The following is a 15582-nucleotide window of genomic DNA, read 5'->3' on the forward strand; positions in this document are numbered from 1 at the left end:
ACAAGGTGCGGCCTGCCGAACGCGCCTCTCCGCCGGTGATTGCGATAGTTCTTGTTCTCTCCGCCGCGCCGGTAGTGGCGCTGCACATCGGCGAATGAGGGGGGCCCACGGGGACTCGGGAGGCCAGGTTAGGTAGCAATGAAGAAGGTGGAACCTTAGACTAGCATCACCGTCAACAATAGAAAAAGTATCGTCGTGCAAAAGGCTACATAACTATGCACGGCGGCAGATGAAACGAAAAGTGGTTAGAGATTGAGGAGCAACAGTTAAATTGACAACTAACAGGTGTGCATGCGCTTACAGAAACGCACCTTAGAGACTCGGGAAGATCCACCAGTGATTGAGAACTGTTTGGGAAGGGTGTAGTGGTTCCAGGGCTTACATGTGAAAACGCAGTTATTTGCTTGGGGTTAGGCAATGCGCGCCGGCATGCGACCCGGCGTCGAGATGTGTCGATTGCGCGCGAGAGGGTGGCAGGCGCGATATTCGGCAAGGGAAAACGAAGCAGAAATAAAGACAGTACGAGAAAAATGAAGACAGGCAGGTACCGCAGAGTCACTTCAAGTGCTCTATTCGTGTGTGTTTACACCGATGACTTCCTCAATGATGTGGATTTACGAGTATCTTCAGTTGCTTTCTGTGTCGTGAAGGAAGCGCAGCTTCAGATATGGAACTAAAGATATAGAGTGGTGCTGACGTGCAAAACACGGTTTTTGTTGATTCTGAGCACAGGTTTAAAAAAAATAGGGCTTCGTTTAAGATGACGCATGACTCACAGAATGCAAATTTGTTTTATTTGAACCCTACTGTTCAAGGTTTGCAGTCTTCTCTACAAACGCAGGACCTTGCGGGAAAGAGGCTTTCTTGAAAGCCTGAGCACACTGTCCAAAGAGCTGGTAAGGTCACCAGCCCAGTTCGCCAGGAGGGGTCTCAGGAACTTTTTTAGAAATATCTCGCAAAGCTCTCGACAGTGATCATGGTCCGTACACTTTGCACACCACATGAGCGGGCAAACCGTGAGGTGTGGGAGCACAGCACATGAGAGGAGCTGGCACAGTTTCCCACAGCGATAAACTTCAACAGACTGCAGAGCTAATTCGACGAAAGTACACAGCAGCTTGCATAACCAGACGACTTCAGGCCGCGGGTAGCTCAGTCCACCTTGGTCAAGACTGAATGTGAAGTGATACGCTCCAGCCCGTGAAGCACTTCCTTGTAGTCGCACCTTGCATTCACGGCACGCCACCTGTATAATTTCACAGATTCAGATTTCACTAATTGCGTCAATTTTCTTCAACTTGACCAATATTCAAATGGCTAATCATAGAGTAGGCATGGTCATTTAAAAAAATAGAGCTCACCTTCTGCTCACAGACGAAAGCCAGGTACCCCGCCATGTATGTGAGCGGTGCGAACTCAAGGTGTGGAGGGACCTCGTCGTGCTTCATCACATGCTGCAACTTCCACAACACTGCCAAGGCTGCCTCCGGTATAGCTGGGTCTTCTCGGTCACCGTCGTGGTTCCAACCTTTCAGCGCTGTCTTGCACTCTGAACTTGATGGCGCGTTTCCAGTGCTGGCAGCCTGTAAAATCCCGACCTGTGCCCCAGAACATGGTTGGCGATTGCCACTTTTGCAAAAACCAAAACACTAGACACTTCAAGAAGCAAACAGCAGCCGAACCTTCAGCAACTTCTCTGCTGTGAAGACTGCTGCTCTTGCATCAACTCGGTCATTACCGCCATTGAATTGGCGGAAGCAGCTGAACACAGACTCTACTGGATCGCTGTTGAGCCCACGGGTCAGTACGTACTTGAAGCTGCAGTGTTTTAGAAGCCAAACAAAAACAAGTATGGTTAACACCTTGAAGTCACGCATCACATTAGCCAAGCTATAATCAGAACGTGAAATTAGCAGGCAAATTTTCGCAAAATTTGTGCTTACCCCAGGTCGGTCAGCATGTACTCAACGACGGCAACCGTTGATCTAGTTGTCATTACGGTAGCCTCGTAGGTCTCCTTTGTAAGCGACTGCATACGGGCTTTCATGCTTTCACGTCTCACATTTTCGAGGTAACTGATGAAGTCAACTTCAAGCCAAGCCAACCTATCATCCTCAGTTTTGACGAATGGCCTTTCCCTCGATTTCCAACCAGAAATGTCATGGAGGTCATACCACAACCCAACATATTTCATGAATGTGATAGTTGACCGACAATCCTGAAATTGCGCAGCCTTCTCATGTGATCGAGGATTTTTTTGAAGGTACTCGAAGATGGCGATTACCGTAGGCGAGAAAACCAATGTCGCGCGACAGACCTTCATCTTTTCAAGATTGCTGGGTTCAACGTGAGCTCGGCTCAACAGTCGCACTGGCTTAACAAGCATATCTCTCTGGATGTTGTAAAGTGTCTTCAGGAAAACGCCTCCTTTGATTGGCTCGATACCGTCGGACATTTCTCTTTCCAGCAAGTTCGTCCTTAAGTTTTTGATCAGGCGGCTGGGGTCAAATGACAAAAATAGAGGCTCGCCTTCGCGCTCTGGATGTGGGACGACATGCTGGAGTGTGTTGTCATCGGACAAGTTCCGGAACATGGCTGTGTTGGTTTGGTGGTTGTCAGTGACAATGCGGACAATTCGAAATCCTATTTCTTCAACTGCCTTGATGACACTGCGCGTCAGGAGAAGGAGCTTATCGTGCTTCAAATTTCTCGTAAAAAAATAACCTACTGGAATCACATATACTGTTGAGAGTCCACGCAAAACAAAGCAAAGAAGCCTGTTGGCTACCACAACAGCAGGTTCTCGCGCCTGGCACTGTACATCGACGAGCCCAAAAATTCTATCCACTTGTCGATCATAAGTAACTTTCTGCTGTATTGACATTTCGTCAACTATGAGGCTGCAGTACGGCTCTTTTTCTGAGAGTAAACTACGCCTTTCCACTTGGAGACGTTCGCGGATGAGGCTAGTTATTCCGGTCTCTCCTGTAGATGACCCAACAAATTTCTGCAGCGTAGATCGGCAAGGCAGCCTGAGAAGCTTTCTCGCTCTCACGTGTTCGTACCCTTTACGAGACGTTGCCTTCCACAGCACACATTCTCGAACTGTATTCTCTTGCCATGTTGGTCTGACCTTACTAAAATTTTCAACTTGTTCAACGAGAAACTCGGCAGTTTTGTCGCCCTCCGCTGCTGCTTTTCTTATCTTCGTTATAGCCTGCACCGCCTGGTCCCCTTCGTATAGCTTTAGCTTCTCCTGAACGTCGTCGCATTTTTTTTGCAGCTTTTGTAGTCGCTCGTTGAGTCTGCTAGCTTGCATTTGCAGGCGGTGCGCGTTTCTCTTGGTATTTGCCATAAAGCTTGTCAAACAGAACGTAGTCTGGCATTCTTGCGCTTTCACACCGCTTTGCAAGCTGCATCCTGTGGCCAAGCAGTTTTCCGGACCAGCGACCTCGTCCGCATGCGGCGGCGTTGCGCGGAGCTCGACGTCGCCTTCAATTTTACCTAAGTCCGCATCAGAGCGGCGGGACGCTTCGTTTTCAGATCCTGCACAGACTCCTGCAATGAGTCGCCTACTTTAGTTATGACAGTGGCAGGTGCGACACGTACTACTGGTCGGCGTTTCTTCGAAGCCGCGGGCAGCATGTATACAGGGTACGACGGAAATTGAGTCGGCACGGCTGTCGGCCGCAGCACCTTACGTTTTAATCCTTCCTTGTAGTCGTCCTCCTTGAAGTGAAGCGAACAAACGACGGCCCTGGAGTTCTACACCCACTGGCTACCTTTGTGGTTGCCTTGTCGCGAAATATGCCGCAGCCAGACATCCCGGAGTTGTTCCTTCGCCGGCAGCTCGTGATAAGAAAGGTCGGAGTTCCTCGCAGCATTGGATTTGCATCGCGGCACACAACAGTTCTTTGGCATTGCGTATGCCGTGACGCATCTAATGACTCCACGTTAGAAACGCGTAACCAAACAGCTGGACGATAAAATAAAAACGTACGTGAAACAGGAACCACGCTACTTCTCAACATTTGCTTCCCGGCGCATGGACCACATGGACGGCCGGCTCTCCCTTGGAAACGTGCGCCTTACGTTCGCTCACGTTCGCTAGAGTTACTGTATGTGCTACCGCAGGTAGCAGAGTTGCGCGTCTGTTTTATCACGCCGCTAGCGCCTCTATTGGCAGAGCGTCATCACGTGGTAGCCAAGCAACCGTGCATTGCGGAGAAGCAGATGTTCGGGCCAATTTTTGTATTTCCCGACGCCGCCGCTGCAGCGAACTGGATTGACACAAGTTATCGCCAGTCAAATTCAAATCCAATCCGGCCGATGTTGCCGTTCGCTCTCCACGTGCGTGCTAGCTGCGTAGCAACAACGCAACGTGCGCAGCGCATCTCACGTTTGTTTCGTCGGCCTGCCTCGTGACACCTTACTGCAGTAATTGTTTTTCTTCTTTTGTAAAACTAGTGAAGGGTGTTCAGGTAAAGACACCTGAACAAACAAATTTTCAGCCAACTGCCTATTGCGTCAAGTATGTATGAGATGAAATTGCTTGACTAACAGCTACGTGCTTTTTGGGCTGTGCTAAAAGAATTCACAGCTGGAATATTAAAAGCTACTGCAAGTCTGGATTTTTTTAAATAATGGAAGCACGTAGAGTTATACAGAAGATTTAGCTGGAATTACCAGTTTTCTGCGTGTGATGCACCACACTGCTTTCACAGAAGTGTCGTAAAAAAGCCAGCTCACATTTTCATGATTGTGCACTGCTTGGGTTGTTTCTGAATATGAAAGAGGTTACTACTAAGTAAATATATTTAATCTACTACAGCTTATGTGAAGCAGGATGCAAGAGGAATGAATGTCGTCATTTAACATACGATAAGGGCCTAACTGTGTTTTGAATTATTCCCTTTAATGTAGCTATGTCAATCCTGTGAGAAAAACTTTCGCTACACTCCCACAGAAGGCTACTTTTGGAATCCCTGCAGTGAAAAGGCACATAATGAAATCACACTTGCAGGTGTAGCTGATATCCATTGCTTGCTGGTAGATGTATATGTTCCTACACAAGATCTAATGGGGTACCAGAGTCGAAATAGCAATGGTTCGTCATTGATTCACCAGTAATATTTTAGACTGGCTACATGTTGAGAGCTATGGCACATAAGCAAGTATGAGCCTCATTATATTTAGTACAGTTCCCTTTCTAAAAGAGCGCCACTTGATAAAGCTCACTATATCAAAATATTTGCACGCGCATATACTAGTGTTTGTTTTTTTCTTTGAAATTCGCATTGTGATTTTATTGCCAAAAAAAAAGGTAGTTGCGGCTCGGTGCTTTTTGTTACTGTTTACATGCTAAACGAGCACTGCTCTGCTCTTAGTAGCGTATTTATCTCTGTTGAAACAAAACCTGAGTGCCAAGCAGTATTCAAGCGAAGGAAAGTCATTAAAGTATCTAATTGTTTACCTCAGTTACTAAAGTTTGTCCAGTTTTAATACGCTATCTTATTTCGAACCTTATACTACCTTGTGAAGTAGCTTTTTCGCACGAAAATTTTGTAGGATTTCCGGAATCTATAAAATAACATCACCATATTCCCTAAGTTTATTCGGTGCGATCTAATCGTTACCGTCGCGGTTCACGAATGCTGCATCTGATCGGCGTATATAGAATACACAATCTATTCTAGATACGCGAGTGCCCATACGTTATTAGGGCGGAGAAAGTGCACAGGTGAATGCAACTCCAAAAAAAAAAAAACTAATATACGCGCTGCATCTTACGCCGCGCGCTAAAAAAGGGCAGCGCCTTTTTCTTCACAATCTAATCCAGTCAGCTGTTTCGATGCGCTTTGTTTGCGATTAGGCGGAAAAGCGGTGCACAGCGATGCAAAAGCGCCCAAGGTCGATCGACGATACGCTAGGCATATCGCCTGCAAAAACGGAGTGCGGCTTCGCCGCATAGACTTGGTTGCTTCTCAGGCAAGATGGCGGACCTACGCGCAACTCTGCTACCTACGGTAGCATATACAGTAACTCTAACGTTCGCCGATGTGCAGCGCCCCACCCATAGTAGCGGCCGCAACTGAAAACTCCGCTTGTCACTCCCTCACCCACTGACGGCGCGTCATGCGGCAGGCCGCACCTTGTTTCCATTGAGCGGCCGTGGTACAACATAGAGTACTCAGCTAGTACTTTTTCAAAGTAGGTAGCTGGAGTTCCGGTATACTCCAAGTGGCGCATTTTACATACCTATAGGTTTACCTGATTTTGCGCAGATATTGCAAGGGTAGTCTGCAAGTTTGCACGCCATTGTAACACACTGGAGTGGAATGAACCACATTTCATACCTGCTTGATTCCCTGGATCCTATCCCGATCTACAGTGCGACTCTGTAATGTGGATACAGTGGGTAGCCCGAGGCGCGGCGATTCACATTCACTCTTATAGAAACAGTTCAAGAGAGCAATGGGCCAGAATTACCTAGAGGACTGAATTTTCTGCTACAGTTCGGCTGCTTCCGCGACGTTCGAAAGACGCATTCTTAACCCACATACTTCCCTACAAACCCATCCTCGTTCATCAAGATTCACCGAAGGCCATTAAAGGTCACGACTATGTTGGGTGTCTCTCGATCGTTATATCGACCGCGTGAAAAAGTTTAAGCGTGCAGGACATTCGACAAAGCTCAATTTCGTAGAGGACTGTTTCCTCGTCGCCGCCTATGCCACGGGCTGCACTGTCGGCCAACCCTTCGTGAAACGCGTAGGCATTGGTAAACACGAAGTCGAACCATAGCCTGAACAAATGGTTCTGCGAAGTCTTGCTGGAGTTCGGAGGCTTAAGGTTTGATCCAGGGTGTATGGTCAAGCGTGCATTAAATGTGGTTCATTCTACTCGAATGCGGGACAGTGGCGTGCAAGTTTGCGGAACATCCTTGCAGCATCTGTACTATCGACAGCGGGATTGTTAGGCGGCGATTTTCCTCACGTGCTAAACGAACAGCTCGGTCGGCAGGCTCGATGCAGCGAATACCAGTGGCTGCAGCCCAGTGTGCAGAGACAATCGCATTCCGTCGTGCTCAAACACTTGGACGTACGACCGGTTTATGTCGCAAGAAAGAGCTATACAACATTGACGGGACTTAATATTGCATCAAAAGGCTGTACGAGCGCCACACAGCGCTTCTTGAGGTCCACCGGCCTGTGTAAGCGCCTCTACTTTGGACGCTTTTCCTGTAACTTTTGTTTTGTTCTTTCTCTTTCGATGTCCTCTTTCCAACCACTATACCCTCCCCCCTTCCCAATGCAGGATAGCAGATAGAAAAATTGTATCTGATTAACCTCTCTTCCTTTCCTCTGCATTTCTCTCATGGGCCCTGGGTCTGTCGATGGAAATTGACAAGTGGAGTCTCCAACCATAGTATTAGCTTTCAGGACCTTTTTCCATTACTTTCTTTAGACTCGTATTGGAAAATTAAATCAGGCTGAGAAATTAATTTAAGAGGATGAAGTTAATTAAAGTACACTTGTGTTATAGCAGAGCGACCAGCCATTATTGTTATGAGATGAGGCTTGATCTGCTAGAAAAGACCCAATAACGAAACTCGAGGTGACGACAAGACGGAAGTTTTTGCACCAGCTCCCCATGACGTCGGAGATTTCGACGCCGCTGCTCCGATCTGGTTAATTAAGAAGCCTGGATTAGGATATGCATGCCGCTTCGGTCCACTAATCTAATACTCTGTCACGTTTATCTCTAAGGATAATATTGCATTCTAACGAAATCAAATTGATCCTCAACCACGCGACTTTTGCACATTTTCGTTTCTGCCAAGGGATGGTTCAAATACTGGATAGCTTGAAATCTGTGACGTCATACTGACGTATACGAGGTACCGTTTGGGCACGGAATTTAACATATAGAAAATTGGCCTTTATTGTTCCCAACGATAAATGCTTTTTTTTTTCGAAATGAAGAGCAAATGAATTTTCAAGAAAATGGCTTACAGGTGAAAACTGATTTAGCGTTGGTATTTACTGTCCCTTTATTGCTGGCCGCCCATGAATTCGGCCTCAGGACTCAAGGACTAAAAAAAAAAAAAACGAAGACAAGTCCACAAAGTCACAAGTTTCTCTTCTCCACTTACGAACGCATCCACACTCAATAATATTTACGGCGGGATATTAAAAATCAATGCTACGTGGTTAGCCTCTAGATTTTACTGTCAGCGTCAAAAGTTCGCGGCTTCGTGATCTTACAGAAAGCTGAATTTCTGCGAGGCCTGGACATATATTTCTCTGAATTTGAACGTTCACGTCGGGAACTCGTATGCGCTTCCATTATATTTTTTACTTACAGTATAATGTGACACTATATAACAATATTACACTAATGCAATAGCATAATGGCCACTCCAAACATAACAAAAGCCTTGACAAGCCACAAAAGACAGGTGACGACATCTGTCGTGAAGTCCATGCAAAGTCACCGTGACGTCAAAGATTTTGACACCTATAGACGGTTCGTGTATAGTTTTTTTGCATATTGGTATGACGAAGGATGACGTTGCTTTCCAAAAGAACCAGATATTAAATGAAACATGTTTCGAGAGCATCCCTGAAATGAAATAAAAAATAGGATAAGAATACTTTAAAATTTGTGACGTCATACTCATCTACCCGCATTTGTTTCGGCATACGTTTCCGAAATTTTGAAGTTCGACTTTCAGTATTATGTGTAGTAATCATCATTTTTTTCAGCGAAATGAGTGAAAATAGTTTTTTGAAAGAATAATTTACCACTATAGCATAACTAATGTTGTTTTTAGTGTACCTATAACGGGCGGCGTACCCGAGCTAAACGTGAAATGAGCTTTATCGAGAAACCAGTGTCTCGTAAATTTTGCCGCCGGCATCAAATACTGCCACGGAACTTTGGCACATTACGCGACAAGGGCATAAAGAAGATGTCCAACCTGCATCGCAGGTGGGATCCTTCACACAGAGAATCGAAAGCGAGCCGAGCTTACTAGACAACCGTGGCGCCCGACGTAGATGAAGTATAAATTTTGTACCACCGACGGTGCCAGCTGCCTACGCTCAGGAGCGCAGACCGTATCCGCTTGACAGCCTCGGGCCTCGAGTATGGCCACGTGCCCACGGAAGTTCGCTTGGCTTTTGATCCCACGTGAACGCCGATATGAGACGTTATCGCCGGAGCGAGCGCTTTGGTCCTTATCGAGCAGCAATATGAGCTGTTCTACTCTTCTGCATCGTGCAACCTTTGGCACGTCTTCGGTTTCCGCCGCTGTCGTAAATATTTCGTTCCCTATGATACGCCTCGCCTTGGCAAACATCACAACGGGTCCTACCCACGACTGTGTTCCTCGTTGCCAGAACCAAACGATGCTAGGGGTTGCCATTTCAAACAAAACTGCCTGCACGTTCGGTGACGTATTCTCCGCGAAAAGTGCAAGTTTCTCGCGTACGTGATGCGTCATGCTGATTGCTTCAACAACTTTGTTCATTGGGAGCGACCGAATTTTCAACAAGGGCGGCTGTTATGAACACTGTACCATCGCCTTTTCAAATTCTATATAGAGTTGTCAAAGATGCTTATTCGATCAATCGTCGATTGATAATTAACTTGTATGTCCGTTATATGAGATGCCGTGTGCGCATTAAACAAGTGGCCCCGCGGTCACGTGCCGATGGGGTTACCTTCTGCACGACGCACTTCAAGAAACATTCAACGTGACCAGAAGTGACAAGACGCATAGGAAATGGTATGGTAGTACAATGAAGAAAGGAAATAACGAAAATTTTGAGTAATATGTATGCAAGCAATAGAGAAATGAGCATAAAAAAGCTTGAACGGTGAAGTTGTGGATTTAATCTCAATACGGGCTGGTGACGAGTTTCCGAGAAACGCTGTGCCCAAGAAAAAAAAAAAAGAAAGCGAGCTACGCTATCACGCTAATATATAAGGTAACTATTGGTACGGGAGAAACAAGCGAAAGAGCTAAGGTGCATCGCTGGTAGCGATTAACAAGGCTAAGACGAAAGGAAGAACGCAAGACAGACTTCCCGTCTAATCTGGTTCTCACAGGTGCAAACACGGCGCCGTCACAACTTATTTCCACCAACTCGTATTTCCAAAAAAAGAAAAGAGTTGCCCGGCAAGGCTGACCCCGTTTAAACACGAAGAACACCGCGGCAAGGCCGAAACTGCGACCACCTGCTTCACGTCTAACCTTTCCAGTGCGGAGCTCAGCGCTTTTATGCCGTGTCGCTGGCAGGTGTCTTACAACGAGAGGGAGAGAAAGAGCAAGAAGAGGAAGAGAAGGCGCGCACGGGAGAGGGAACCGCGCTTGTACTTTAGACTTTGCCCGCTCTTCCTCAGCGACGTCGTGCCTCCTGCTCGCCTCCTCCTCCTCACTCTCTCGCTTCACTCTCGCTGTGCCGTCTGTCGCCGCGATAGGCAAGACACGAGCGCGCGACCTGCTGGACGGGCAGTGTGCGAATTTCTCGAGCAAAAACATGCGTCGCATCACACCGAGTTTTAACTGATCTGTAAAAGTACTAGCGTTTGCGTACAACCGGGTTACCGCAGAAGCGCACAGCAACAACAGCTCCGGTAGCGACATCTAGCGGCACATAGTCTAGCCAGACGGCACGAAAATGTAATGCTGCAGTGACTTACATATTCTGCCCAACTGCCTGTGTAAAATGTTGGCAGGGACGTAGGGCCGTAATCGTTAATGTGCAGTACTTTTATGCTGTTCCCCTCGGCGATAACACAGACGCGACACACAGTTTTTCAAACGCGTCATAGCTGGACAGACATTCCCAAGATGTCGCTACCAGCTTTGCTACTGCCGTCTCCACGACTTCACTAACCCGGTCTACCGAAAACGGCAAGAAATTTGCGCTCATCTGCTTCTTATCTACGGCCGATGTATACGTACTGCTACTACCATTTCGTGGCATGGCAGCTATCGCTTTATAACATGCCGAAGCAGCTACAGCTATAGAAATTGGTATACTGACATTACTCATCGCTGCAATGTAATCACGCACACGAATGCAAATGAATGCAAGCGAAACACAGCTGTCGCTTTTTCCAACTGCCTCCGTACAGCCAGACTTGTACAAGTTACTCAGAAGACGTAATTAAGGTAAGTTACTAAGTATCAGGCAAACATTAAATAAGAATAGAGTACTAGTTACTGCCGTTCAACAAGAATTTGAGTATAAAAACAACTGCTAAAAAAGAAACTAGTTACTTTCGTGTACTTGAAAGCGATTCCTTGAGAATGATCGTCAAATTCAGGATTCCAGAAATGCTATGCTTGTGCTTATAGTGATGTAAATCTTCGGGAAACTTGGAAGGCGTGAGAAAAATCATGAAAAAGCTTTTTCTTTTTTTAATTTTGAAAGCACTGGAAGTATATCCATCCTTTCTTAGCACACAAAATAAAAACAGCAGACAATGGTACATGCATCGCCACGCTTCCAGAACATAAAGCAAGATGTGGACATTCTATAACGAAAAGCCCCCTTCTTTATTCGCTCCGAGGTTCTTGGCAGCTTTCAGGATTGCCATTTACCATCCTTGAAAGCTGCGTTTATTCTCTTAGTGGAGGATCGATGGCGTACTGATTCTTGCATACTTCTGGAACATTAGCTTCTCGGATTACGGATGCAAAGAATTTGCCCGGTGGTCAAAGAAATTCCTCCGGTTTACCATAGCGCAAACAAGGTCAAACAATTGGGCGCCTTTAGACTTGTAGAACGGTGACAAAGGAGCAGCCAAAATTAGGCAGATTCTCTTGTGCAACCCGCTTGAAACAGTTTGCAATGACAATGTATTATTTCAATATTTGATTCATTATGTAATGAATTTTTTCGTAAATAAATGAATAAATAAAGACAGAAGTTTATTTACTAAATTCTTCGTCGAAAATTCGGCGCCTGTAAGCGTGACCTCACACATTCAAAATACATATTCTCTTATTTGGGCCATTTTTGGCTTCAGGTAAGTTCTCAAAATTTGCTGTTTGGTTGTGCCTTTGGTTACTTCTGAACGCATTTGTAGTCCTTTCTTAATAAAAACAGTACACCGTAGATTAATGCAAGTACAGTCTAAATGTATGACGTCCTTGACGAGCCACTGTGGGGAGCTTCAAGGCAGTGTCCCCAACCACATATTCATTTGTATCTTTTCGGCCTTACTGCCTCCTTCTCAATGTAATAGGGGGCTTTCTGCCATTCTTTAAGCATAATGTGCTAGCACTGCACAACTTTATATATTTCCTTATTGTACCTTTAAGAATAAAATTATCAGCTTCGTATGAGATCTAGGAATGAAATTATTTGTCCCATTCAACGTCTTCAAAATATTGCTCTAAAGGTGCGTCAATTCGAGTAGTGTAGCCAGACAGCCCACTATTTGAATAAAGGTTTGCATCGAAATTGAAAGTCGAGGCAACGAAGGAAAGTTTGTAAGTACATTTCTTGTTCGAATGAGAATGACATAAGCCGAGCAGTTTCTTTGGAGAGTATAGTTACTGGCAGAATAATTTCTAAATATACAAAGACCGGGACAGCTTTGCTTTGATGCCAATTGTAACAGAGGCAAAGTAGCTACTTAAAAGGGTGGTTGATTGGGCTGGTTGGTGAGAGGCGTTGGAGGCCCCGCATTTCATTATCGCGTGGCCGCTGCTACGTCGGCCACACAGGACGATACATTAACCACACCAAAATGATTCGCGGCTCTGAAGGCAGCCATCTGGCGAGTCCCTGTTCCAAATGCAGGTGCACCCTTATTTTTTGACGAACGCCAGGTTGTGGCCAAATGCAGTGACAAAGAAGCACGTGAAATGATTGAGGCCTTCCTTATTCGCGACGCAGGCGAAAATAATAGTGTGAGTGCGCGCCTTTGATTGACTCATTAGATAACGAGTACCATGCGGTACCTCTTGAGATGACACCTGTTCTTGCACGTGTATCTAAGCAGTTATTTCACCCCCTACATTTTTCTATAGCCCCCCCCCCCCACCCAAATTGTACTTGCATTCTCGCCATTTGAGCAATAAACTCCGTTGTTAGTGTGCGCCTCTGTCCTGTCGCCTTCTTCCTTCCTTCCAACTAATTGTGCACTAAAAAAACGTTTCTTTACTTATTTCAACACTAGCTATTCAAAAATTCTGCCCAGAATTGCAAGTTTCTCGGCTCACCTGCACTTCATCACTAAGTTGACACAACAGCAAATTCTGTTCTGCATACCTACCAAGACGTGTCCACGGACAGATATGCGGGATATCTGAGATGCGTTCACAGATGTTTCCTAGTGAAAAGGACGTCCTGAGGATGTGCTCCGGCCGGAAAAATGGACATCTTTTTTAATTTCATGATACTGTCAACCCCATCACAAATTTTTAAAGGAGCGGGTTAGAAGGGTGTGTAGACATTGTAGTAGAGGCGTTTATATAAGGATACAAAAGGATACCTATTAAGTATTTAGGATAATGTTAACAGCAATGAGTGTGACGAAAACATAACGCACAATCAACTTATTTCAATTAAATATATGATGTTCTGCAAAAAGAAGAAATAAAGAAAAGGACAAGCATATCAGATATACAATTGATGACATCATCCACAATTACACATCACAGATTTCCAAAAACACCTGGTAATTAAAGCAATGATAAACACAGTAATGATAACATCATTACTCGTTGCTGACAGCACTGTTTGGCCAGCGAGTTCAACAAAATTGTCAGCCATGGGCTGTGCGACTAGCGTCTGGGCATTCCAGTTGCGAACAGCTCGCAGGAAGAACGAAAAACTAAATGTATTGTTAGTGCAAGAATATTCTTGGAGTGTAAGATGATGCTTATGACGGGTTTCTCTGGATCTGTTATATGAAATGTAGGTGTTAGAATCCACATGAACTTTTTATACAGGATGAGATACAAAAATTCGAGTCGATACAGCATCGCACGACTGCTTAGTTATGAAGGCCGATCTCGGATAGCATCTGAGCAGGCGAATCGGTACGCCTATATCTGTCACAGATAAGACGCGCGCCTTTTAGCTGGACAGCCTCAAGAGTATAGCTATATGATTTTGGGCAAAGGGAAACCACGCCACGTTCGCATATTCTAGTATAGGACGTATGATTGTTACATGGGCGAAGAAGCTTGGCTTCCTTCGTAGAGTATCGCAGAGCCCGATTTAAGAACATAAGCTTTCACATCGCTTTGCTTACCACGTGCTCTACATGATCCGATCATCCTAAATTTTATGATGTGACGGCGCCCAAGTACTTATACTGCGTGACCGCGTTAAGGATAGTATTATCACAGCCGTATGCAAAAATAAGTTTGCATTTTTTTTTACTCACATTGAAACTGTTTTGTCAAAGTTGATGGCCATTTGCCGGTTTTCACACCATTGGGCTATCGAAGCAAAATCCTTATTAAGACTAATTTGATCTTGTCGGTTTAGTACTTCTCTATACAGGACACAGTCGACTGCTAATGACTTTATCTTGGATTCAACCTGACTAGTTATGCCGTTTACGAACAAAATGAACATGATAGGAGCCAGAATGGAACCCTGGGGTACACCAGAAAGTACTTACACAATTTCAAAAGTGCGGGAGCCTAACTGAACAAACTGGCGGTGGCCAAATAAGTAATTGCTAATTCAACGAAAAATTGGTCCATCTCGAAGTATATGTTTAAGCTTTAGAAGTAGTTTAGCATGGCATACACGATCAAAGGCCTTTGAGAAGCCTAGGTAAATTACATCTATTTGTTTCCGGTCGTTAATTACTTTGGCGAAATCGTGTAGGATCTCAACAAGTTGGGTAACGGTAGACAGACTAGTCCTAAAGCCATGTTGGCAGGGATGGAGGACATTATTTGCCTCAATGAACTCTGTGATGGATTTGAAGATAATATGTTTCAAAATTTTACAGCATGCACATTTGAGAGAAACAGGCCTATAATTTGACTGACAAGAGGTATCGCCCGACTTGTAGACGGGTACTACTTTAGCAATTTTCCATTGTGCTGGAAGGCATTGTTCGGAGATTGATTTATTGTACTCAAGGCATAAGTATTTGCCTACCAGGCTAGGCATAACGTTTCAGGAAAAAGTTCGAGATTCCGTCAGGACCGAAGCACTTTTTATCGTCTAAATTTAATAATAGTGAGAATACGCCTGCTTCGGTTATACATATACGATTGGTGCACTCAGTGCCTCGTTTAGCTCTATATTTTCTGGCCTGTAAACATGCGCAATGCCATTGTCAGGGGCAGTGACGGAAGAATGCGTTATGAAGAATGCGTTAAACGCTTCTGCTTGTTTCTTTTCTTCTGTCGGCGATAACGTTTTTGGAGGGTTACCTTTGTGCCCGACACAATGCCAGAATTTCTGGGTTGAGCCTTTGATAAAATTGCTAGGCGTTGTACTGCAGAAGCGCTATTTTCCTACCATTGTTGCTTCCTTTAGCAATCCGTTTAACGAATTTATTTTTTGGCGCAAGTCGGGGACTGGGCAC

At 45.2% G+C, this 15582-nt stretch overlaps 1 protein-coding gene across 1 annotated transcript; it reads right to left on the reverse strand.

The window, feature by feature from the left end:
• Positions 1-626: 626 nt before the first annotated feature.
• LOC142590841 (uncharacterized) lies at positions 627-2254 on the reverse strand. Its single transcript, XM_075703245.1, has 4 exons — positions 1944-2254; positions 1683-1818; positions 1362-1598; positions 627-692 (listed from the first exon to the last, which is right to left on the reverse strand). The coding sequence occupies exons 1-4, from the start codon at positions 2192-2194 to the stop codon at positions 627-629; spliced, it is 690 nt and encodes a 229-aa protein (XP_075559360.1). The 5' UTR covers positions 2195-2254.
• Positions 2255-15582: the final 13328 nt, after the last annotated feature.

This window comes from Dermacentor variabilis, chromosome 8 (assembly GCF_050947875.1).
Source record: "Dermacentor variabilis isolate Ectoservices chromosome 8, ASM5094787v1, whole genome shotgun sequence".
Lineage (NCBI taxonomy): Eukaryota > Metazoa > Arthropoda > Arachnida > Ixodida > Ixodidae > Dermacentor > Dermacentor variabilis.